This window comes from Syngnathus scovelli, chromosome 4, assembly GCF_024217435.2.
Source record: "Syngnathus scovelli strain Florida chromosome 4, RoL_Ssco_1.2, whole genome shotgun sequence".
NCBI lineage: Eukaryota > Metazoa > Chordata > Actinopteri > Syngnathiformes > Syngnathidae > Syngnathus > Syngnathus scovelli.
Genome location: NC_090850.1, coordinates 12,332,730 through 12,355,258, shown reverse-complemented (window position 1 = coordinate 12,355,258; position 22,529 = coordinate 12,332,730). Strand labels below are relative to the sequence as shown.

Below are 22,529 nucleotides of genomic sequence, written 5' to 3'. Positions count from 1 at the left end.
TCAGAACAAACATACACAAATATGAATAAAAAATAAACCCTAACTGGTCTCCAAACTAGAGTTAGGGTTTCAAACTCAGGTTAGGGTTTGAAATAATGGTTTTAATTGGGTTTATGTTTTTAAAGTACATTTTTAAACTAGGCTTAGAGTTTCCATGGATTGTATTGGGGTTAGGTTAAGGCTTTCAAAGTAGGGTTTCAGACTAGTTTAGTATTAATTAGGGTTTGTAATGAGGGTCTCAAATGACTAGGGCTATGGTTTTAAATTCGGGTTTATATTGCAAAGTAGTGTTTCATATAGGTCAGGGTGTAATTCAAACGATTCCTTTATATAAATCAATCGGGAGCAAATGTGAATATTAATGAACTCGTTGTCAGACTTTGATCTAGGTGCTGTGGATCTATGAGCACCCAGTCGTGCCTAGGCAACGGCGTGAACGCGCATGTCATCCTGGCTCGCTGCAGAGCCTCAGCTGCTTCTGTTGCCTCGGCTTTGACGATTAATCGTGGGGATGGTGCTGACAGCGAAAGACGACGGATGGCCACTTTTACGCGAGTAAATGTCGGTCACGTAAAATTACATTTTACGGCTGGAAAACAAATCCGCTCTCCAACCACGACGTCTGTGGAGCAAGACGACGTTACGAGGCCGTGGACGACTCGAACGCTTACTGATGGAATCCCCAGTTGCTGCTAGATGGAGAAACCGAAAGGGTGGACTCGCTCTAAATAATTAAAAAACGGCATCTGCTGCTGCGTAAAAATACATAATACAATTTTGGGGCAAAAAAAAACATGCATCTGCATCAGGTGCTGACGGGAGCAGTGAACCCCGGGGATTGCTGCTACTCGGTGGGGAGCGTGAATGACGTTCCGTTCACGGTGAGTTTGTATTTGAATATTATTGAGTTGATGCTAACTAGTGACAAGCGAAGTGAGTGGGCTGCTAGCTAGCCTCATACCAGCTGGACGGGGGCGAACTAGCTCGCTGAAGCTAAAGTCCGCTAAAGCTAACCGGGTAGGAAGCTAGCAAACTGCCGCACTGTGAGAATCCCAAACACCCGAGACTTCTCCTGCCTTCCTCGTTGATCGTCTGCCCTGTATTGAAAAAACAATTACTGACCTTTCTACGCCAATATCGACACTAGTCAATTACCGCTGTTATTTATGCACATGATTTAAAAGCAGTCACTCAATGACCTTTAGCAGCATCTTGTCACGTTACAATTACTGCAAGGGAATCCCTTTGCGCATCCGTTATCGTAACTCGCAAATACTTTGCTGTATGGTGGTCTAAATGTTACCGTGCTTATAACGAGGAAGGGGGCTGTACTTTCAACGCGAGAGACATTATAGTATTTGGTTGTAGACGTGGTTTAGCTCGCAACCATTTGGCGTTAAATCCTCCTCACGGATCATTAGCTCACTGTCATCCGAGCATCAGCCATGACGTAGGCAGCCTTATATGGACACACGCGCTAGCGGCAGTGACTCTTGGAAATAATGCCAAATTCATATTGATGCTTATGAAACAGCATAGATGCACGTTTTGTCACATATAGCAAGGACCACAAGCTTCCCAATGTTTATCTCTTCTTCATGCAGAGAGGTCCCAGACAACCGGTCAATATTGCATTTTGTCTTGGAAGACACAAACAGAATTATATTACAGTGGCTGTTGTGATGGCAATAATGCGGAATAATCCACTCAGTCTCTTCCTATTACCTTTCACGTTTACCTCAAATGCACCATTTGAAATAAACTGAAGAGTCTATGCTTTTGTTCAGCTTGTTCGTAATTAATTGATAATGGTCAGGATAGGATTGACCCCCCCCCTTTTTTTTTTTTTTTTTTAATGATGATTCAGGGACAGTAATTTATGTCCCATGAGACAATCTGCCCTCTAAAACTCAAGTTTTTCTTGGCAGCTGGCAACTTACTCTTTTGACATTGTCCGGGACAAGCGGCTTTACAAAGATTTAGCTAACAATTTAGAAGCTTTCTGTATAATGACTGTTTGCTTCATAAGTTTTGTGACTGTCTTAATAAAATTTAAGGCAGGTGCAATGGCTGCCAAATTTTTGCTTTGTCTTTTTGTATACATTTTCTTCCAGATGCTGGCTGCTTCCTGACATTCATTAGGATATTTTATTGAGGGCTAAGTCTTGTCTTTTTGAATTGCAATATAGAGGGGATGCGTTCTCTTCTGCCCTGATGTTAACTTCAGATGGAGGCTGCAAATGCACGCGAGCTTTGCTCTGAGGCTCATATTCATGCATCAGCATAGGTTAGAACTAGCTCTGAAGCAGAAGCTGTGCACTTTGCCTAGAGGCCATAGACTGTGCACTTGGTGCTTCCCCTCTCTGTCCCAGAGGACGTTTGAAGAACACTAGACAATCTGTCCGATGTATTTTCATTCACACTGTCACTGACCCCGTGGGCTCTTGGGCTACATCCCTGGAATACACACACAACAAATGCAAGCACAAGAGTGTTAAAACAACACTATTTCACCACTGTTATTTCACAACCCTACTGTCTATGACTAAAATAACTTGAAATTGATAAGACTGGAATTTGCTGAAATGCATATTGACCGGCCAGGACTGTGGCCTTGTGACCACTGTGGGATTTTCAATCATGTCTGTGCTGTTTGTGCAAAGCAAAGAACACTGTGCCTACAGGCTCTACTGTGTTCTGGGGCTGCTTTGCTAAACCCGGCACAGTAAAAATAAAAAGCATTTTTGTGCCAAGCTCTATCATAGTGCCATGTGATATAAAAATTTATATTTTGGACTTTGCGGCATCAACTACGTCTTTTGCATTGCAAATGTTTGGACAATATTCATAAAGATTTGAGAAGAGCTTGGTTTTGTTTGACTCAGTGTGCACAGTACTCTGTTGGAATAGAAGCCATACATACTGGAGTTCTCTCTCTTGGCTAAAAATGTTTGATTTGGAAGAAGAAAAAAAATATTGTTAGCTCAGGCTTTTGTCTGCAGCAGCCAAGCTCGTGCAGGAAAGTGTTGGGAGCAGCTGCAGCTGCAGCAGCAGAACATGTCTGCATGATTGAGTTAGTCGCTGGGAATAGGGGCCATTGGATGGAAGAAAGACAGAAGTGATCTTTCGCTCTCTTCCTCTTATCTACTCTCATTGCCACAGTCGGTGCATGCATGTTCACACTTTGTTCTAAAAGAAAAAAAAAAAAATCCCACACAGCTGTATGCCCCTAATTTTTATCCCTGAATTGCCTTGAATAGATGCTCTTCCAAACAAAGGTGCCTGCAGATCTCATCGGTACTGTAAAACACCAAAGCTGTCCTCCGGGAAATGAGAAATGACGTGTAAAAATCACCCTTGAGTTTTCCAAAATTGAGCAAGGATAAACATTTTTAATGAAAACCATTAGAAATCTCCCATATTGAGACATTCAATTCAACTTTAATGCATTTTCAGTTTCACACTCGTGATTGCGTTCCTCCTCCTACAGTACTGTGCTTAAAAAAAAGAGCAATATTTATTCAGTCAGCTACATTCTTTAAATACTGACAAGGTGGAATGTTGCATTGATCAGATCAGGAGAAGAGTACAACCCTGGTGTCCTGATTTGGATTGACCTCCCTAGATATATTTCGGATCAACCCAAGTCGCTTTGTGAATGCATGAATTTGTAACATTAGTAAATGATATTTTCCAACTAGTATTGGTGGTGTATATTTTGAAGTCCAGAAAAATGCCACCATCAAAACGCTAACCTTCCTAAGGGTGTACATTGTGTAGAGTCAAAAGCGACCATCAGATTTGATTGAGAAATGCTATCGTGACGATAGCTAACAAAAGTGTCAGTCAGTCATGATGCTGCAGGATTCTGCTGAGCCTTTATGTTCCGGGGAGATAATGAAAAAGAAAGAGGAACGTCATATTTGTCTTTGACCATCTGTTCATTAGGTTGCAGGCGAATTCCTGCTTGATGAAAGATTGTGATTGTGCAGGGTGAACAGTCCCATTGATCGTAATATTAAAAATGAAGATGTATATTGCACCTTGCTATAGTGACTCAATCATTTAACATATATCCAGATGCTCGACAAAATAAGTTAATCGTTGGCCCCACAGCAAAGTTGAGTTAATATCCATTTAGACTGTGATAGTCATGTAGTCACTGAGGGTGTTGCGACACTCTCGTCCAGGCAGCCTGAGTTCAGTTCCCACTCAGCGATGGTGTGCATGAGAGTGCAAATGGTTGTTTGTCTCTGTCATTTCAGGGTGTAGTCCGCCTTTCACCCAAAGTTAGCTGAGATAGGCCCCAGCACCCCGTGACGTTGAATATGATAAGCGGTGTTGAAAATGGCTGAATGGGTGGTGGTAATAGTAGTGGTTGTTTTCCCGTACGCGGAGATGCTGATCATCTCAGCATCCAGTCATCTGAAATGATAAGTGGTCTATTTTCACACTGCTGGTCGTAAATGCTACAATGTATTTCTAACGTGCTTCCAAATGTGTATTTTAATGGTGTCATTTTGTTATACATCAGGAGTATGCTCTCATAACAAACAAGCGGTCATTGTTTGCACACCTTTTCCGCCGCACCTTGTTGGTTATGCATGAGACTGTTGGCGCATGTAGATGATGAAAGAGAAACAGGACACACAAACCAAGGGAACAAAGAGGTGATGAGAGACTCCAGTTCGTGACTGGTGTACTCGTGTTGTTGACTTGTCTAGTAGCTCAGAGCACCACTAGATGGAAATGACTTGTTCTCATAGAGAGTTAAAGGGAATCTCCACCGCATACACGGCAGCCCAAGACAGCGCGTGACGGTGACCACGTTTTAATTCCGAGTCGTGATGTGCTGCAGCAGATGAAGCTGTGTGTGTGGGGGGGGGACGTGTACTCCACGGACTGCAGTTTTCATTTGACTTGCCTCTCGCATGCAGCGTGCACAAAGACTCATCTTGCATCAACCACCGGGGCCATAACCGCTACGATTAGTTTGTTTTTCAGTGGTGACTATAAAGCGTCCCTATTGTGTGACTCAGTGGTTCCCTGCCTCTCCTCCTGTTCTCCTGAATAATGAAAGACATAAGCTGTTGTTCAGGCACTCCTGTTGCTCTGAGGCCAATTTGACTTGCTAGTTATATTTTAAAATATATATAACCTTAAATAAAAGCCTAAAACTTGCTAAATGCAGTGCGTATATGATCTAATATTGTTTGTGTAAATGCGAGTGCACTCCTGAATACTATTATTTATGTAACTTGGGCTCATGATGGTGAAGAAGTGTTGCGTTGATGCTTTATAATCCTCTCCAGTTTAAGCTCTTCACTTTTTGTGTTGTATATTTGCTATAGAACCCAAACTAAAGTGAATTGCTACTTGTTTGTACCTGTATTTTCTTTTTTCAAACTGAAATTTTTTTAATGGCACATTTTAATGAGAAACCTTTTCATTTTCAGGCTTATGGCTCAGGTTGTGACGTGGTGATCTTGGCTAGTGACTTCGAGTGTGTGCAGATAATCCCAGGAGCACAGAATGGGAACATTCAGGTGGGCTGTGTGGAGTGCTCCCATCAGCTCGGCAGGGTAAGTGTTGACCTCACACTAAATCCCTTCACTCCTGCACTCGGTTTGTTTTTGTCCGCTTTGTTTGCAGTCATCGAATTTTGAAACCACAGCACACTCTTGAAGTGTGTATGTCGTTAGTTTTGTGCTTGTTTCACTTTGTTGGCCCCAGCTCTGTAAAGTGCTGCCAACTCCTAAAAGGCAGCAGATGGAAGAGGACAAAACAAAAGAAAAAGGACAGAACGTTACTATAGCTGTTCTTTTATGATGATGATTATGATTAACAGTACGTATTCTTTCTTGGTCCACGAAGAGACATTTCTCATCTTTTTAAACTCAGTAAGATGCTGTTAAGCATTGTGTTGATTGTAATTTTCAAGATGTCCTCCAGTCTATTTATTGACGTTTTTTTTTGTTTTATCTTCAAGATCATTTTTTTCCCCTGTATATTATTTTCTAATGGTTTTGAATACTGCTTTTATGTAGATTGCTGCCTCCTATGGAAACACAGTCTGCATCTTTGAACCTCTCTCTACCAACCCAAACAAACGGCACAAGGTAGCCATTTTGTCTAATAAAAACTATTGTTTACCAAAAAATGTAATAAGATGAAGTGGGCGAGGGAGCCAATAACATCGCATGGTGTGCGTGTGTGTGTTGCTCTCCTGTCACTAACAGCATCTTAACTATCAGTGGCAAAAGACAGGGCAGTTCTTCCTTGACGCCATCACCTACAACCTGGCCTGGGACCCACAGGGTATGCCTATGCTTTCTGTGTGATAAAATCAACCCGTTAATGTTTTTCTTTCCAAAAACGGACTAATTGAATCCTCTCCCTGAAATACTTTTACCTCCGTACCAACTCAGTTGCCCTGAAGAACATGTGCAATTGAGTATTCTGTATCTCCCATAATACAAATGATGCTCTGTGCTCTTTAGTCATCAACTTGACTGTGAGATGCGTCACCTAGTGCCGTTGTGTCTTCAGGGAACCGTATCCTAGCAGCAACCGAGCGGCTCCAGCTGTGGGCCCCACCGCTGGCAGACGCCCTAATTGAAGAGGAGGATGGCCAGGCGTCTGAGGAAAAGCTCCATCCCGTTCTTAATGACTGGAACTGCGTCTGGCAGTGCAAGTGCGTCTTGTTTATGCGTAACTGACAAGGGAAAATGTTTCCTTTCTGCTTCATGATTTGCAGATAATCTCAAATCTGGTTAGAATCTTCACAAATGAGAAAATATTATGATACTGAGGTCTTGTTTTCTGATAACTCAATAGTGAAAAGCTTCAACTCTATCATGATGCTGCGAGTCATGTGATTTAACTTCAGTTCATGTAGTTCTCATCTTATGACAAACATGCATGATCAGTAAAACCACCCAAACAGGGAAGTGAAAGCTTTTTAATCATCCCCCCATAATTTCCACTATTGCACATCGGCAGCTTCAGTGGTATCCATGAGTGAGCTGTCTTTCTTTTGCATTAAGCTAATGTGACTGTGTGGCCCATAGGACTGCTGCATCTGTGCACGTTGCCAAGTGGTCCCCTGATGGAGAGTACTTTGCAACAGTTGGAAAGGTGTGCCAATAACTTGACTTTGCAAAATAAAAGGACACTGAATGAAATCACCAAAAATGATATGTGTGTGTTTGCGTATGCAGGATGACTGTTTACTCAAAGTGTGGTATCCCACCACGGGCTGGCGTTCCGCAGTGGTCGTTCAGGACCCCGCGGATAAGAAACCACCCGCCGTTCACTTCTCTTTTGTTTACCTGGCCCATCCTCGCTCGGTCACTGGTATGTCCTGGAGGAAGACTAGCAAGTACATGCCAAAGTAAGCAAATGAATACCTATTTGCAAAATGAAGTCCTGTATTTCCTTTGTGGATGTCAAGTGCATCCTTCATGTGTCTTTTAGGGGTTCGGTGTGCAATGTTTTGCTGACATCTTGTGAGGATGGCGTGTGTAGGCTGTGGTCTGAGACCCTGCTTCCAGAAGACAGCTTGCTTGGGGGGCAAATATCTGAGAACACGCACTCGTTTAGCTCTAGCTTGCCAGGCTTGGCAGGCAACAAGGACAAGATTCAACATGCCTTGGAGGTATACAACATGGTGTAGTTTATGAGACCTAACTAGAAATAATTGTAAGCAAATATGTTTTTTTTTTTTTTTGTTATTTGTTGTTAAAATCTTTACTATTTGCTTTCTTTGAACAGTCTATTCACCACCTGAAGCATCTGCGTCGGGGAAGGCGACGATCATCTGCTTTGGTAGCTCACAGTGAGCTGCTCCCCTCTCAGCTTGGCACGCAGGATGCACACACTCATCGCCACATTGCTCATCATGCCAACGCATTGTGTCACTTCCACATTTCAGCCAGCATTAATCCCAACACAGGTAGGCTTTTTCGCCGAAGCAGCCGTCTATACCTTAGATCCATTTCATCTCCTATTAGTTACAGCATACGCTATTCTTATCTGTATTGATTTACTGTGTCTCAATGATCGATCTGTCTCCGCTTCCTCTTTATTCCTTGTTTTCACTTGCAGACATCCCATCAATGCTGGCAGACTCTACGCTCTTCAACACAGATGATGGCACCGGGGCAGGAGGATTTGTGGTTCATTGGCTTAATAATAAAGATCTAAGCTTCACCTGCTCGATGGATCTTTTTATGCTACAGCTTCGCAAGTACTCTGAACAGCAGCTAGATCATGCAACAGAAGACCCCCTGGACCCCGAAGGATCCCCTTTGAAGTTTGACTTTGGTACGACCAGAGTCCAGTGGACATTCCTTAATGACACATTTATTGCGTATGTGGCACAAGCACACGATGAAACTTTTTTTTTTTTTTTTTTTACTTCTAGACCTGGATGAGATGTCTGACAAAGGCTCATCTGAACTTGGAGAGGAAGCGGAGACAGGGGAGCAGGGAAGCACAAAGGCATCCTCACCAGGATCCAGCTCCAGCTTGCCTTTGCCCTCAATGCTCCTGGAAAGGAGGATGGAGATTCTAATCACAGAGTGGAATAAGAGTCCTGACATGTTGTTCACCATCCACCCAACTGATGGCTCTTTCCTTGTTTGGCATGTCAAGTACTTGGATGAATTTAACCAAGGGATCTTCCGACAGGTTCAGGTAAGAACAGCTTTGATGGTTTGAAAGCCTAGCAGTGTCCTGCTTTTAATGTCACGCAAGTGAAATTAAGTCTTTTTTACTCCTAAATATTAGCTTGGCTGCTTTTAATCAGTGATTACTGTGCCACATGCTCATCCAGGCATACATTACGCTCACTGGTGATTATAGTGGAGGAGGATTTGCCTCTCTTGTGAAGCTAAATAAGCCAACCAAAGTGTTCAAATCCTCTCTGAGAGTGTGCATTTGAATTCAATATCTTTGTAAAGGGATACCGTTTGATACAGCCTTGCCTTGGCTCTCATTGACAATTAGCTAATGTATCCGGTATAATGTTTTGGCTGGTCAGCAATTATTGTGTAAATCCAACAATCAAATCAGTATGAATGATTGTGGTTATCTTTCCTGCCCAATATGCCTACAGGTGTCGTTTTCCTCCCGTATCCCAGTGGCATTTCCTACAGGCGATGCCAACTCTCTGAGTAAAAACATCTTGATGTATGCCTGTACTTTGACCGAGAGGGAGAGTTTCAGAGCAGGCGATCAAGGAAGGATGGTTCAACATGTCGCTCACTCTGCCTCAGCCTCGGCCGGCCTTGGCTTGCCTGCATTAGCCTCTTCTTATTTTCCTAATCCCGGCACTAGTCCTGCAGTTATGATGGTCTCCAAGCATGTTGACGGATCTCTTAACCAGGTGTGTGTGGTGGGATGGAGTGGGAATAGTAGTATTTTTGTATGCTAGCAGAATCTGAGAAAATTGTCTGCGTTTCCAGTGGGCCGTGACATTCGCTGAGCACTCCGCATTCTCCAATGTGATGACCGTATCCCACAAATTTCGCTATTGCGGCCACCGTTTCCATTTGAATGACCAAGCCTGTCATACAGTGCTGCCACTGCTGCTCACATCCTCGCACCATAATGCACTGCTTACACCTCCCTCGGCTCCTGGAAGCATGGATGGGGAACAACCTCCCACTTTTCCCCTTCCGAAGGGACTTCCAAGGTAAGAAGCAATGAAAAGGTATAATGGACAAGAACCAGAAGAGGTAGTAACAATAAATATCACAAGGATCTCTCTCTCTCTTTGTTTATCAGGAAGCAGCTTCGCAATGCAGCGACAAGGACCTTCCATGACCCCAATGCCATCTACAGTGAACTCATCTTGTGGCGAGTGGATCACATTGGACCACTGTCATGCACCGGAGGGGTCTCCGAACTGGCTCGGATCAACTCGCTGCACACCTCTGCTTTCAGCAATGTTGCTTGGCTGCCTTCACTTGTCCCCAGCTCTGTACTTGGTAAACATGTCAAAGATGTCTGAATTACTTCATGATATCATCTGTCTAAAATAAAAGACAGTGCAGCAACATTTCGTTCAGCTTTGAGAGGCAGTCATGCCTTTGGTATTTACGAACGCATAAATATCTAGCGTTCAGATGATCAAAGTCTACTCAGCTACAATATGCAAAGGAAATCATCTTGTCTCCTTATATTCTACAGCCTTAAAAGTCTGTTTCATCTCACTGTCGCACTATATTTTGCTCCCTTCAGGAACATACTGTAATAGTGCCAGTGCCTGCTTTGTGGCATCAGATGGTAAGAACCTTCGTCTGTACCAAGCGGTGGTCGATGCCAGAAAGCTACTAGATGAACTCTCAGATCCGGAAACATCTGTGAGTGGACCAACACCCAGAAACACACGAATGCCACTTTTTCCTGTTTTTGAATTGAAAGATATTTTGTGGACTGAACTCGGTGGGTGTCAAGTTTGAAGTAGAGCTAACCAAAACACAAAACACATATTGGGAGAAAAAATAACTAAGGCATAAATTAGCATCATATATTACATAAAAATATCTTTGCATTTTCACCACATTTTCTCTATACTTACAATCATTTTTGTGTCACGGTTCAGAAACTAGTTGGTGAAGTCTTCAACATTGTCAGTCAGCAGTCTACCGCCAGACCTGGCTGTATCATAGAGCTGGATGTCATTACAAACCAGGTGAGTCATTGCTCTTCACATCACTTTCCTGAGCGTGGGGGGGAATCCAGATCTTGGAATGCTAAAATTGTGTACACAGAGTATGTATTGTAATTGCGTTTTCTTTTTCCTTATGCAATAGTGTGGTTCCACCACGCAGCTGCTCCATGTCTTCCAAGAGGACTTCATTCTAGGTTACAAACCTCAAAAAGAACCAGACACACACACAACTGCTTTTCCATCTGGTGAAGGTGCACTATACTATCTGTTTATTACTGAACCTTCTACAACTTCGCAAACCTGATATTCAATAAGCTTTTCTGACACCAGATTACCACCCTCCACCATTTTCGGAGAAGTTTTTCCTGGTGGTGATAGAAAAGGATCTCAACAGGAACTCAGTGCTACAAATGTGGCACTTGCACCTCCAGTCTGTTCAGGCCTGTGTTGGTAAGATATTTATTTCAATAGAAGCATTATTTGGTAGTTTTATTGTATACGCTCATCTCTAAAATGCAATCCAGCTTCATTGTTACTGTGTCTTTGTGCGCAGATGATCTGAACGAAGATTCTAGCTTCCAGAGCCAGCTCATGGTTCCCAATCAAGTCATGAATCCCGACTCATCTCCAGAGACCTCCCCTATCAGGCCTCTTCCACGCTCAGCCTCCACAGTCAACTTGCAGTCAGCCAGCAAACTCATCCTTAGTTCCAAACTGGTGTACAGCAAGCGACTAGACCTGCCTCATGGGGTAGAGGTTACCAGAGCCACACCGTCTGCTGGTCAGCCTGAGCATTGTCTTGACTCTTATTATTTTCAAATTTAAAGAATTGGATTACAAATCTGTATTTAGCTACCTTTTATTTATTAATATAAATATGTTGCAAATTATTTACGTACTACATGCTAAAAAAGAGGAGAGTATCTGGCATTACGTTACAGATTATTTTTGTTTTACTCATGTTTTTCCTTTAGGTCATCTCAGTTCCTCCTCCATCTACCCCGTCTGCTTGGCTCCTTATCTGATTGTGACTACCTGCTCTGACTCTCGGGTGCGGTTCTGGCGTTGTGCCGTGGAGGGTGATCATGGAGATAGTGACAATGAGCAGGACAAGAGGATGTACCGCTGGGAGCCGTGGGCTCTAATGAACGAAGAGGAAGACAACAACAGCGCTGTGTTTGTGTCAGGGCGGCCTGTTGCCGTGTCATGCTCCTACATTGGTAGGCTGGCTGTGGCTTTTAAACAGCCACGTCAAGGACAGGTAATATATTTGAATGTTCTATAGCTCCAAGTTTACATTATACATGTTTAAATCAGTTGTTGCCTGTATATGCAATTCTCCCAAAACATGGGGCGAGTCTGTGTTTGCCTTAAATAATTAGACGGTGATTTCATTCAAGTATAAATATTTTTTATTTGTAAAATCGTCGAGAAACCTTATGTACAAGATATGTCATAGCTGTTGCGCATGTTCTTTGCATTTCCAAAATCAAATCCAAAATGGCTCTAGTGTTCAATAGAGTTAATAGTTTTGTTCTCAAGGAAATCATAACATTTTAAATTGGTTAATGATGAAAAAAAATGAAACAACTTGAAGAAAGATCATTATCTATTTGTGAAGAATTATTAAAAATGAGGTGATAATTCATAATGCAGTATTACTTTTAATCATTTCTGTGCCATTTTATATATTTTAACTTTTTTTTTTATTCCCCCTCTAGATTTCTGGGAAAGATTTCTCCATGCATGTGTCTATCTATGAGTGTGAATCAACTGGTGGTTCAGAGTGGGTTTTGGAGCAAACTCTCCACTTGGAAGAATTCAACAAACCCTCATCAACCTTGGACCCGAGAGTCAGCGTGGACTCTAACCTCTTTGTTTACAGCAGGTCAGGGAGGCACTGCCTATTTCTGTAATCTACTCTGCTGCTATCAGCTGTCTCAAATATATAAGGAAATTGCTCTCTGTACTAGGTCGGACCTGTACATGAGCCGAGACCACAACTCACCCAACATCAAGCATTACGTCCATTTGGATTGGTTGTCAAAAGAAGATGGCTCTCACATCCTTACAGTGGGGGTTGGATCCAACATTCTTATGTACGGTCGAATCTCTGGCATGGTCAATGAGCAGACAAGCAGCAAAGAAGGTGTGGCTGTCATCACCCTTCCCCTAGGGGGCAGTATCAAACAGGGGATCCGCTCTCGCTGGATCCTGTTAAGGGCAGTGGACCTGCTGTCCTCTGTGGATGGTACTCCTTCCCTGCCAGTCTCACTCTCTTGGGTGAGGGATGGCATCTTGGTGGTGGGCATGGATTGTGAGATGCATGTGTATGCCCAGTGGCACCAGGACAAGAAGCCTGGTTTGGGAGAGGAGGGCAACCTATCATCTGCAGACATTGCTGGAGGTCAAACCGCAACTTCTTCCGCAGTCTTTGAAGGGAGAACCAGGTCTAAGAGTGTTTTTGAAGGAAGCACCGCAGTGGATGAGGCCCTACGTGCCCCAGCTGGACTTCAAGAGGGTGGACTTTTTGAGGCAGCACACTCCCTGTCCCCAACTCTACCCCAATATCATCCCACCCAGTTGCTTGAGCTCATGGATTTGGGAAAGGTTCGCCGCGCCAAGGTGAGTCATCCTCATCCCTTAGTAAAGTGGTTCTCAAACATGTTCTGCTTAAAAAAAATACTTTCTACATTAACACTGTGGTTGACATAATTCAGTAATTCTTTAGCATTCCACTAGAGAGTTTGTGTTCTACTAGTGTTACTCCAACCACTATTTGATGACCACTGCTCTAGTAGTATTTAACAGCAATTTCCTGTGTGTATTTTAATCGTCTTTCTGCCAGGCCATTCTCGCTCATTTGGTGAAGTGTATTGCTGGGGAGGTTGCTGTAGTAAGAGATGTAGAGGCAGGTGAGGGTGGAGCCAGAAGACATCTGTCCAGAACCATCAGTGTGACCGGCAGCACCGCAAAAGACACCATCGTAGCCGGTCGTGACGGAGGAAGGGACTATACCGAAATCAACTCCATCCCCCCACTGCCTCTCTACGCGCTCATGTTGGCTGACGAAGACACATCCTTCAAGGGGGCAGAAGAAACTGTCAAAGGACCCAAAGTGGCCAACGGTGAGGCAGGGCACATTTCGGCCGAGGACCAGTATGCTGACCTCTTCCAGGTTTGTACACAACGGTCGAAAGCATTTTGTCGTTGAAGATTGAGGCTGATTCCTTTTATACTTATGACTGTGTTAACAGGTGCCAACAGTCACCACAGACGACTTTGTGAACTTTGCCACTGACAAACCTGAGAAGAAATCTCGTGTTATCAACCTCTCACAGTACGGTCCTGCCTACTTTGGACCAGAACATGCACAGGTATTAAGAAGACTGAAAAAATGAACCTGTTACGTGTTACATATTTATCAAGTGCAGAAATTCTAAATGCTTTAATGGTAAATTAAGTCAGCAAACTTACTTATTAGAAGTAGCCAAAAAACATAGTGACAACATCAAGCAGCTTCATTATGACTCGTACTTTACCCATGTGTCTGTCTAGGTGTTGTCCAGTCACCTTATGCATTCCAGCCTCCCTGGACTAACCCGACTCGAGCAAATGTTCTTGGTGGCCCTTGCTGACACGGTAGCAACCACTAGTGCTGAGGTCACCAGCTCCACTGACAAACAATACACAGGTCAGAAATGGTGTCATTTTTATTGGATACCTTGGAACGTACAACATATGTGGTGGCATAATGTTTCATTGATGCAGTGATTTATCTTTACACAAAGGCTGTGCACACCACAGTTTAGTCAAGCACTTTGCAGCATCGTCCATTGTCCTTATCTTTTCGTCTTTTTTTTCCTGTAATTTATAATCCGGTTTATTTAGTCTTTTGAGGAGAAGACATTAGCAGGTTGTTCCAGCACAGCGACAGTAAGAAGGTTCAGGGACAAGGGAAACAGAGTGACATGAAAAAGGACAGGTTTTTTGTAAGGGTTTAAAGAGGAGACGTCATAATCAAATGAATATCAGTGACACCAGTTGACAGCTACCTGGTGTGTTTATAGGAGGCGAGGCTCTGGACGAGTGTGGACTGAGGTACCTGCTGGCCATGCGTCTTCATACTTGCCTGCTCACCTCTCTGCCCCCACTTTACCGCATGCAGCTTCTTCACCAAGGTAAAACACTTTGACACTGCTGTTTTATTTAATAAGGTGAACTCTCCAGCTCATTTAATGCTGACACTTTTTTTTCATACCACCATCACTCATCTTCTCTCTCAATATGTCCTTGTTAGGTCTGTCAACATGCCATTTTGCCTGGGCCTTTCACTCTGAGGCAGAGGAGGAGCTGCTGAATATGATTCCGGCCATGCAGAGAGGTGACCCCCAGTGGTCTGAACTCCGAGCTGTTGGTGTTGGTTGGTGGATACGCAACATCAACACCTTGCGGAAAATGGTGGAGAAGGTAGCTAGAGATCTGAATTCTGAGAAACATGTTACTAATAGCGTAATGCGGCACCAAAATAATTTATGTTACAAGTCTTAAATATTTTCGGTGAGCTTATCAGAGGGCTGGTAAGGGACAGCTACAGTTTGATTGACTATTTCACACAACACTGAAATTAACACAAAATTGTTTCAGTTTAACCTTAAAGTCAAATTCTTGTTGTTTAACTTTCATGTAAGGCTAACGAAAATGATTACAAATTGCACACTTCCATATCAAATGTGCTTGCTTGCACTTAAAATATGTACAGTGTAGCTATGTTGCAAAATTATGATCCCAAAAAAAATCACCTAAAAAAATTGGATTTGGGATATGTTCCGTCTATTAGTTTATTATAAATAAAAAGTTTAATTTCTTTTTTTTTTAAATCATGAATATTTTTCTGTATTATCAGTTGGGCAAAGCTGCATTCCAGAGGCACAATGACCCCTTAGATGCTGCTCTCTTCTACCTGGCCATGAAGAAAAAGGCTGTCCTGTGGGGGCTCTTCAGGTGGGACTTTTTTATCCTAAAAAAGTGCATCAATATTAGTTATTTATTCAATTTTAAAATTGTACCATTCATTTACAGTATTACTAATTGGGGATATTGAGTTAAGTTGTTTATTTCTCTCAGATCCCAACATGATGAGAAGATGACTCAGTTCTTCAAGAATAATTTCAGTGAAGACCGGTGGAGGAAGGCAGCTCTAAAAAATGCTTTTTCCCTGCTTGGAAAGCAACGCTTTGAACAGTCGGCTGCTTTCTTCCTGCTGGCTGGATCACTCAAAGATGCAATAGAGGTGTGAACAACTCTCACCAATGCATATCTCATATCTGAAAATAGAGATTCTTGTTGTTTCTGAGACAGCTGGTTATTCTGCAGCGCTAAAACAAATTATATTGATAAATGCGGTAAATGTCCACATATCTTTCCTTGACCAAGGTTTCACATGCTATATAGTCAAAACATAGACAACAAAAAGTAAAGCTTCTTAGAACCCTAAATTACATTTAATATTTATTTTTAATCTGCCGCTCATATCCCATCTACTGTTTTGTTGTGTGTAGGTGTTGCTGGAGAAGATGGAGGACCTCCAGTTAGCCATGATAGTTGCTCGGCTGTATGAGGCAGACTTTGAGAATTCATCCACGTGCCAAGGCCTCCTTTATGAGAAGGTTCTTGGATGTGACAGGGACGGAAGTCATTACCACTGTTCTAGACTTCACCCTGACCCGTTCCTGCGCAGTATAGCGTACTGGATAATGAAGGATTACACCCAAGCCCTGGACACACTCTTAGAGCGCACCCCCAAAGATGATGATGATAATCCTGGTGAGTTGGTTTGAGACATTCAGTACATTACTTGTGAAGTCTCAATAACATTAATAAAGGCTTCGTTTGGTTTAAGGCATTCACGCATTTCTTTCTCTCTCACTCAATTGTTTGTATTGTGTTTTAGATGTGATGGTCAAATCTTGCAACCCTGTAGTGTTCAGTTTCTACAACTATCTAAGAACCCACCCACTCATCATCCGGCGGCACTTTGCGAGTTCAGAGGGTACAGCAACCACAGTGGGGCTCACTGCAGAAAAAAGTAGTGCGGATGAGATCAACCTCATAGAGCGCAAATTGTTCTTCACCACAGCAAATGCACATTTCAAGGTGGGATTACTTATCTGGGCCAATGGCTGTAACCACTCAAACTATTCCTGTTTAAAAGTATAAAAAAAATAAAATGCATTCGACAGAGCCAGTTGACAACACACAAGTAATTTCAATGTAATCCAACAGGTGGGCTGCCCCGTTCTGGCCCTCGAGGTTCTCTCCAAAATTCCCAAAGTCACCAAGAAATCAGGCTCCTCTCCCCTGAGCAAGGCTTCATCCAAGGCCAACGTAAACTCAAGCCTGCTATTAGAACGGACCACAGGTATGGACTGGGCTTCCCCTGCTCCCCCGGCTTGGGGAGGAGATGACAATGCAGGTGGGATGGACTGGAGCCAACCCATTGGCAAGTCGGAAGACGATGAGCTAAAGCTCGACTGGGGGGATGACAAGGACGATGATGAAGACGACAATGAGGATTGTCTGACGATGAAGAAACTTGAAACTGAAACGAAAGCACAGGGAACTTTTGAAACTAAACTACAGAGAGATGACTCACAGGTTGGACAAATAACCTTCATACTGTTTATAAATAACTGTCCCAATGTGCAGCTCTGTCATTAAAAAATGTCATTTAATTCTTTCATCCAAATGTACTCAATTAATGAGAATGACTCCATTGAAATAGAGCAAAGCCGTAACATTTTCAAAGTGGAGCAGAGATTTAATGGCTGAAGTTGTAGTTAAATGCCTCAGCTGTTAAAATACATTGCACACTTGGACTGCGCATGCACAAAGGGAACATTTGGTGGTTCAAGCACTGCCTCTGGTGGGTCAGTAGGAATGAAATAGAGCTGTCATTTAATCTAATGCTATGAAAGAAATTATTTTTGTTACCTGTAGAGCTTGGTGTAACACCTCATAGTGAACAAGAAAATGATCATTTCTCTTTTTATCTTTTAGGGTGAGTCTGAGGTGGATGTGATAGCAGAGCAGCTGAAGTTCCGTGCCTGCCTAAAAATCCTAATGACAGAGTTGCGCACACTAGCCACCGGCTTTGAGGTGGATGGAGGCAAACTTCGTTTTCAGCTCTACAGTTGGCTGGAAAAGGAGATTGCAGCCATTCATAACATCTGCAACTACAAGGTGAAGTATTCCACATTTCCTTCAGGTAATATCTCAAACCAATCCTGTTTTATTTTTATGAATATGCAGGTGGAAGGCAAGGAGCAAGAGTCAGAAGCAGAGAACTGGGTGGAACGAGCAGCATCCGTGGATATATCAGATGACATGTTTGAGAGAATAGACGCCTGTGCCTATGAGCGTCACCAAATGGAGCGACGGCGCCTTCAAGCTAAGCAGCAGCATTCAGAAAGGCGCAAGGCTTGGCTGAGGAAGAACCAGGCCCTCCTCCGGGTTTTCCTCTCTTACTGCAGTCTTCATGGAGCCAAGGGCGGAGGAGTCACCTCTGTACGCATGGAGCTCCTGTTCCTTCTGCAGGAAAGCCAACAGGTAGCCACATACTTGTTTAATAACTGGATTAGCTACCATATGTATCTGCAAGTTCCATGTCACTCTTCTTGGCACAATAAATGATGAAGCCACTTATCTTTGTTTTTAGGAGATCACAGTGAAGCAGCTGCAGTCTCCCCTCCCTCTTCCAACTACCTTGCCTCTGCTCTCGGCCTGCATTGCCACCACCAAAACCGTCATAGCCAACCCCGTGCTTCATCTCAGCAACCACATTCATGATATCTTGCACACCATCACCCTCATGGAGGCTCCGCCGCATCCAGATATCATAGATGACCGGGTTAGAACTAAAATTCATTCACACAGTTTGTTCAGTGTCATTTTCATGAGTGGAAAATTAGAACAATGAATTGTCTCTGTCTGCCTCAGGTAAATGCTCTACACACACTGGCAGCATCTCTGTCTGCTTGCATCTATCAGGCACTTTGTGACAGCCATAGTTACAGGTACTCTACAACTCGCACCTTTGAATGTTCATTGGCATATTTTATTTCTCTTCGGTGCATAGTTGCATCACAGCCTTTCTTTTTTTAATTATTTTTTTTTATTATATATGTATATGTAAAGGGTCCTTTTCACTGTAGATGAAAACACGTACCTTTTTATTGACTTTTCAGCAGCCAGACAGAGGCCAATCAGTTTACTGGAATGGTGTACCAGGGGTTGTTGCTCAGTGAGAGGAAACGACTCCGCACAGAAAGCATAGAGGAACATATCACTCCAAACTCTGCTCCTGCGCAGTGGCCAGGTAAATTGTTTTGCACTTGAAAAAGCAAGTACGCCTTTGTTTGTTTTTGAATGATTTGCATTTTCATTCATCTGTGTTTGACACATTTAGCATAATCAGTTTAGAGTGCAATTGAGTTGTGCAAGTCAGAGTTTCAATAAAATGGCCTATGAGAGCGCATCAACGACATGATAGCGAGAGAATATGAAAAGTGGGGGAAGCAGTGCAAAGCAGGAAGTCTGTTTATGCAAATAGGCAGATGGTGTTCTATAATAGGAGCGTCATGGCCTCTGGCAAGGAAAGAGAAAGAAAGAGCCTGCTCGTTATGTTCATTTGTGAATTGCCTTTATATTGTGCACCGACTGCATTTTTGTTCTTTGCTATGATGCTATTTGATAATGTTATTCATGAGTGTTCCCTTTCTCCAGGTGTGTCGTCCCTGATTTCTCTGTTGACGTCTGCCAGGGAGGAGGACCAGCCAAGACTCAACGTGCTACTGTGTGAAGCAGTCATGGCTGTTTATCTAGCCTTGCTCATCCACGGCTTGGGCACCCACAACAGCAATGAACTCTTCCGCCTTGCCGCACATCCTCTCAACAACCGCATGTGGGCCGCAGTCTTTGGAGGAGGGGCCAAAGTCATAATAAAGCCAAAGAGGCCCGAGGCCCCACCAGGTATAGTTAGTGTACTTAGTTACGTTCTGTCTTTGCATTTAGTCTGGGTTTATTTGCCTGTCTCTATACTTAAATGCCCTAGCCTCATCCCGTTGTCAACAACGTCTCCTCCCTCCATTGTAATGCTTCTCTGAAATGTCATCAGGGCCAAAAACATCCACTCAGCCCTGATGTACTTCCTAAGATGCTGTTGTAGATGTGTAGTGTCTTGTGTGAGTGTGCACTCTGCCCTGTGTCCCAGTGCCAGCTGATTTTGAGGCAGCCAGGCCAGAGGAGTCTCAGGAGTCACGAAGACCTGAGCAGGGCAACCTCACCCAAACCCCCAAACCCATTCCTTATGAAACCCAGTGTCCCAAACAGTACCCCCCTCTCGTTTCAAGGGGAGGTGGGCCAGGCACTGTGGCACCAGCAACTAAGACCAGCTGTGAGTAACAAGCTGGTGGTTTGCAGGATTGAAGTGCATGGTAGATGTACAGTACAGGTTTGCACTGTTGCTGATGACACCCACCCCCCTTCTCTTTGTTGTGTGGTTAACACTGAATGTCTATTATAAACAGCCATGTGTGATTTGAAGTGGGTTGTTTTGATAAGCCAACAGCATATTTTGGTGTTTGTTTGCAGTGTACGTGTGTGTCTTTTGTACTGCATGTGCGTGCATTGTCCTTTGTGCTCAACTCACGCTATCATTCCTGTTGTGCCGCTGAAGCAACAGTCGGGGCAAGCAAGGACGGTACAGAAGCCCAAGCTGACCCCCCACAGATTAATTCTGAAGTTAAGGCTAAACCAGGTACATCCTGTAGAGTTGTTAGTAATGAAGCAGTGGACCTAAAACTCTTTAAATAGCCTTGATTAGCGAGTTTTAATCCTTTGATGTTAACAATGTGTGATAGATAGTATGTGCGCCAGGAGTTGGCATGTGATTCTAACTAATGATTGCAATGTAGACTGATTCACTGGGTTGCCTGAAATCCGCACTGCTCACTGCGCTGATTTTGTTTTGTGGAAGGGGAAGATACAGATTGGCATTTCGACTCTAAAAGGAGCGAGTAGAAACAAGCGTTTGAAGTACAGAGGCAAAGTGGCCCTCTTAAAATCCAATCAATTCATAGGAATCAGTTTAATACCTTTTTTAATGCTGACCTTTTGAGTACAGATAACGGCACCGTTTCACAAACGCTGAGGCACACGCATTTCACATGGTTCGCCCAAGAAAACCTTTTTCCATGATTATTTGAGTTACTTGACATCATAATTCATTGATGTTTCTTTGTCTCTAATTTTGTGATCTACTGCATTAGTTTGAGTCATACAAGAATGTGTTGTGAGTCTGCTCTGTCAATTCTGTTTTGTGTTGTGTCTTGTTTTGTCTGGTGCAATACCAGTGATAGTTCTGCAAGATAACAGTGCAGGTTTGTGCATATCCAAGTGAATGTATGCCGAATGTCTGTACAGTTCAGATTTGCACAGATAACGTATTGCCAGTTGGATGTGTTCTGGGTGTTAATGCAATTCACTCATCCTGATGTATTTCTGGATATTTTGCCATTACAGTGATGCACAGTCTCAGATCCTCCTTATTCAGCATTTTGCAGTCTGGACCAAACCGATAGAATTAAAATCTGAAGGATGTTGTGTCTTTGTTTTGTCCGTCAGTGGTGCCCACTCAGCCCCCAGCTGAGGATGGGGACCGATACAGGCGCAGATTTAATATGAGGATGCTGGTACCTGGTCGCCCTGTGAAGGAAACGCCAGCCGCCCCACCTCCGCTGCCCACAGAGAGACCCACGTACAGGGAGAAATTTATTCCCCCAGAGCTGAGCATGTGGGACTATTTTGTGGCCAAAGTAAGCCATCAACTGCATTTTTAAAACCACGTTTAGAAGCAATACGATTTTTGTTGTTAATCCAATTTACTTTACACCCAAACAAATGAAATGTGATGTTTGTTACTTCCCTTGTTCCCTCTCACCTCTACTTTTTTATTTTTCTTCTCAGCCCTTCCTGCCATTGTCAGAGAGCAATGCTTTGTGCGACTCTGACGAAAGTGGAGCAGAGGATGATGAAGATGATGATGACGCTTTCCTTTCTGACACACAGATGACTGAGCACTCTGACCCCAACTCCTACAGGTGGGCTGTGCTTCTTTTCGAGCCCGTTATTTGGAAGGCTGTGCTTCTGCTTTTAACAATCCTGTGTGCTGTCCATTTGGAACCATAGCTGGGCTCTGATCCGGTTGGTTATGGTGAAACTGTTTCATCACTCTATTAAGAACTTCCTCCCTATCACTGGGCTTGACTTTGCAGGTACAAACATACACTATTGGGTTAGTCTTCAGTTAACTGTAGCATATTCATTAAAATACTTTTGTGTGCTATTTTTGCTGCAGACTTGCCAGTCACTTCGCCGTTCACAAACGCTGTGTTGAAGACCCTCGAAAACTGGGAACACATTTTATTGGAGACCATGAATAAATTTGATGGTCCACCTCCCAACTACATTAACACTTACCCTACTGACCTCAGTGCTGGAGGCGGTCCTGCCATACTGCGACACAAGGCCATGCTGGAGCCAGACAACACTCCTTTTAAGTAAGACTTGCTGTACAGTAAATCAATCACACTGACACGCACATTGACCTTAGAGAAGACCATAAACATCAGGCGGGTGATAGCTGCATCTTTACTTGAGCATCAATACATGATTTACTCAAGCTCTGTGCACTTAAACGAAATTCAATTACAATTACGATTATTACACTCCACCGTTACAAATTGGCATAATTATATGGAAAAAATATTAGTATGCATTAACATCCAGTGAA

At 43.3% G+C, this 22,529-nt stretch overlaps 1 protein-coding gene across 3 annotated transcripts in view; it reads left to right on the top strand.

The window, feature by feature from the left end:
• Positions 1 to 412: 412 nt before the first annotated feature.
• dmxl2 (Dmx-like 2) overlaps positions 413 to 22,529 on the top strand; it is a 29,033-nt gene continuing 6,916 nt past the window's right edge. For 2 of the 3 annotated variants that reach the window (XM_049717853.2, XM_049717851.2), the window contains exons 1-43: positions 413 to 881; positions 5,457 to 5,582; positions 6,048 to 6,119; positions 6,240 to 6,318; positions 6,550 to 6,694; positions 7,071 to 7,137; positions 7,221 to 7,393; positions 7,477 to 7,657; positions 7,774 to 7,954; positions 8,107 to 8,325; positions 8,426 to 8,697; positions 9,119 to 9,388; positions 9,468 to 9,697; positions 9,790 to 9,992; positions 10,246 to 10,367; positions 10,610 to 10,699; positions 10,821 to 10,929; positions 11,009 to 11,128; positions 11,232 to 11,459; positions 11,653 to 11,939; positions 12,400 to 12,566; positions 12,652 to 13,303; positions 13,527 to 13,856; positions 13,936 to 14,055; positions 14,237 to 14,372; positions 14,749 to 14,859; positions 14,979 to 15,148; positions 15,585 to 15,682; positions 15,806 to 15,971; positions 16,240 to 16,504; positions 16,632 to 16,834; positions 16,964 to 17,335; positions 17,738 to 17,920; positions 17,990 to 18,286; positions 18,396 to 18,587; positions 18,677 to 18,753; positions 18,925 to 19,055; positions 19,463 to 19,708; positions 19,950 to 20,132; positions 21,362 to 21,552; positions 21,704 to 21,837; positions 21,926 to 22,011; positions 22,095 to 22,296. In XM_049717853.2, the coding sequence (XP_049573810.1) occupies positions 795 to 881; positions 5,457 to 5,582; positions 6,048 to 6,119; positions 6,240 to 6,318; positions 6,550 to 6,694; positions 7,071 to 7,137; positions 7,221 to 7,393; positions 7,477 to 7,657; positions 7,774 to 7,954; positions 8,107 to 8,325; positions 8,426 to 8,697; positions 9,119 to 9,388; positions 9,468 to 9,697; positions 9,790 to 9,992; positions 10,246 to 10,367; positions 10,610 to 10,699; positions 10,821 to 10,929; positions 11,009 to 11,128; positions 11,232 to 11,459; positions 11,653 to 11,939; positions 12,400 to 12,566; positions 12,652 to 13,303; positions 13,527 to 13,856; positions 13,936 to 14,055; positions 14,237 to 14,372; positions 14,749 to 14,859; positions 14,979 to 15,148; positions 15,585 to 15,682; positions 15,806 to 15,971; positions 16,240 to 16,504; positions 16,632 to 16,834; positions 16,964 to 17,335; positions 17,738 to 17,920; positions 17,990 to 18,286; positions 18,396 to 18,587; positions 18,677 to 18,753; positions 18,925 to 19,055; positions 19,463 to 19,708; positions 19,950 to 20,132; positions 21,362 to 21,552; positions 21,704 to 21,837; positions 21,926 to 22,011; positions 22,095 to 22,296 (7,973 nt within the window). In that variant the 5' untranslated portion in view covers positions 413 to 794. The remainder of the gene's footprint in view (positions 882 to 5,456; positions 5,583 to 6,047; positions 6,120 to 6,239; positions 6,319 to 6,549; positions 6,695 to 7,070; positions 7,138 to 7,220; positions 7,394 to 7,476; positions 7,658 to 7,773; positions 7,955 to 8,106; positions 8,326 to 8,425; positions 8,698 to 9,118; positions 9,389 to 9,467; positions 9,698 to 9,789; positions 9,993 to 10,245; positions 10,368 to 10,609; positions 10,700 to 10,820; positions 10,930 to 11,008; positions 11,129 to 11,231; positions 11,460 to 11,652; positions 11,940 to 12,399; positions 12,567 to 12,651; positions 13,304 to 13,526; positions 13,857 to 13,935; positions 14,056 to 14,236; positions 14,373 to 14,748; positions 14,860 to 14,978; positions 15,149 to 15,584; positions 15,683 to 15,805; positions 15,972 to 16,239; positions 16,505 to 16,631; positions 16,835 to 16,963; positions 17,336 to 17,737; positions 17,921 to 17,989; positions 18,287 to 18,395; positions 18,588 to 18,676; positions 18,754 to 18,924; positions 19,056 to 19,462; positions 19,709 to 19,949; positions 20,133 to 21,361; positions 21,553 to 21,703; positions 21,838 to 21,925; positions 22,012 to 22,094; positions 22,297 to 22,529) is intronic. The other variant, XM_049717854.2, reaches the window with a different exon arrangement.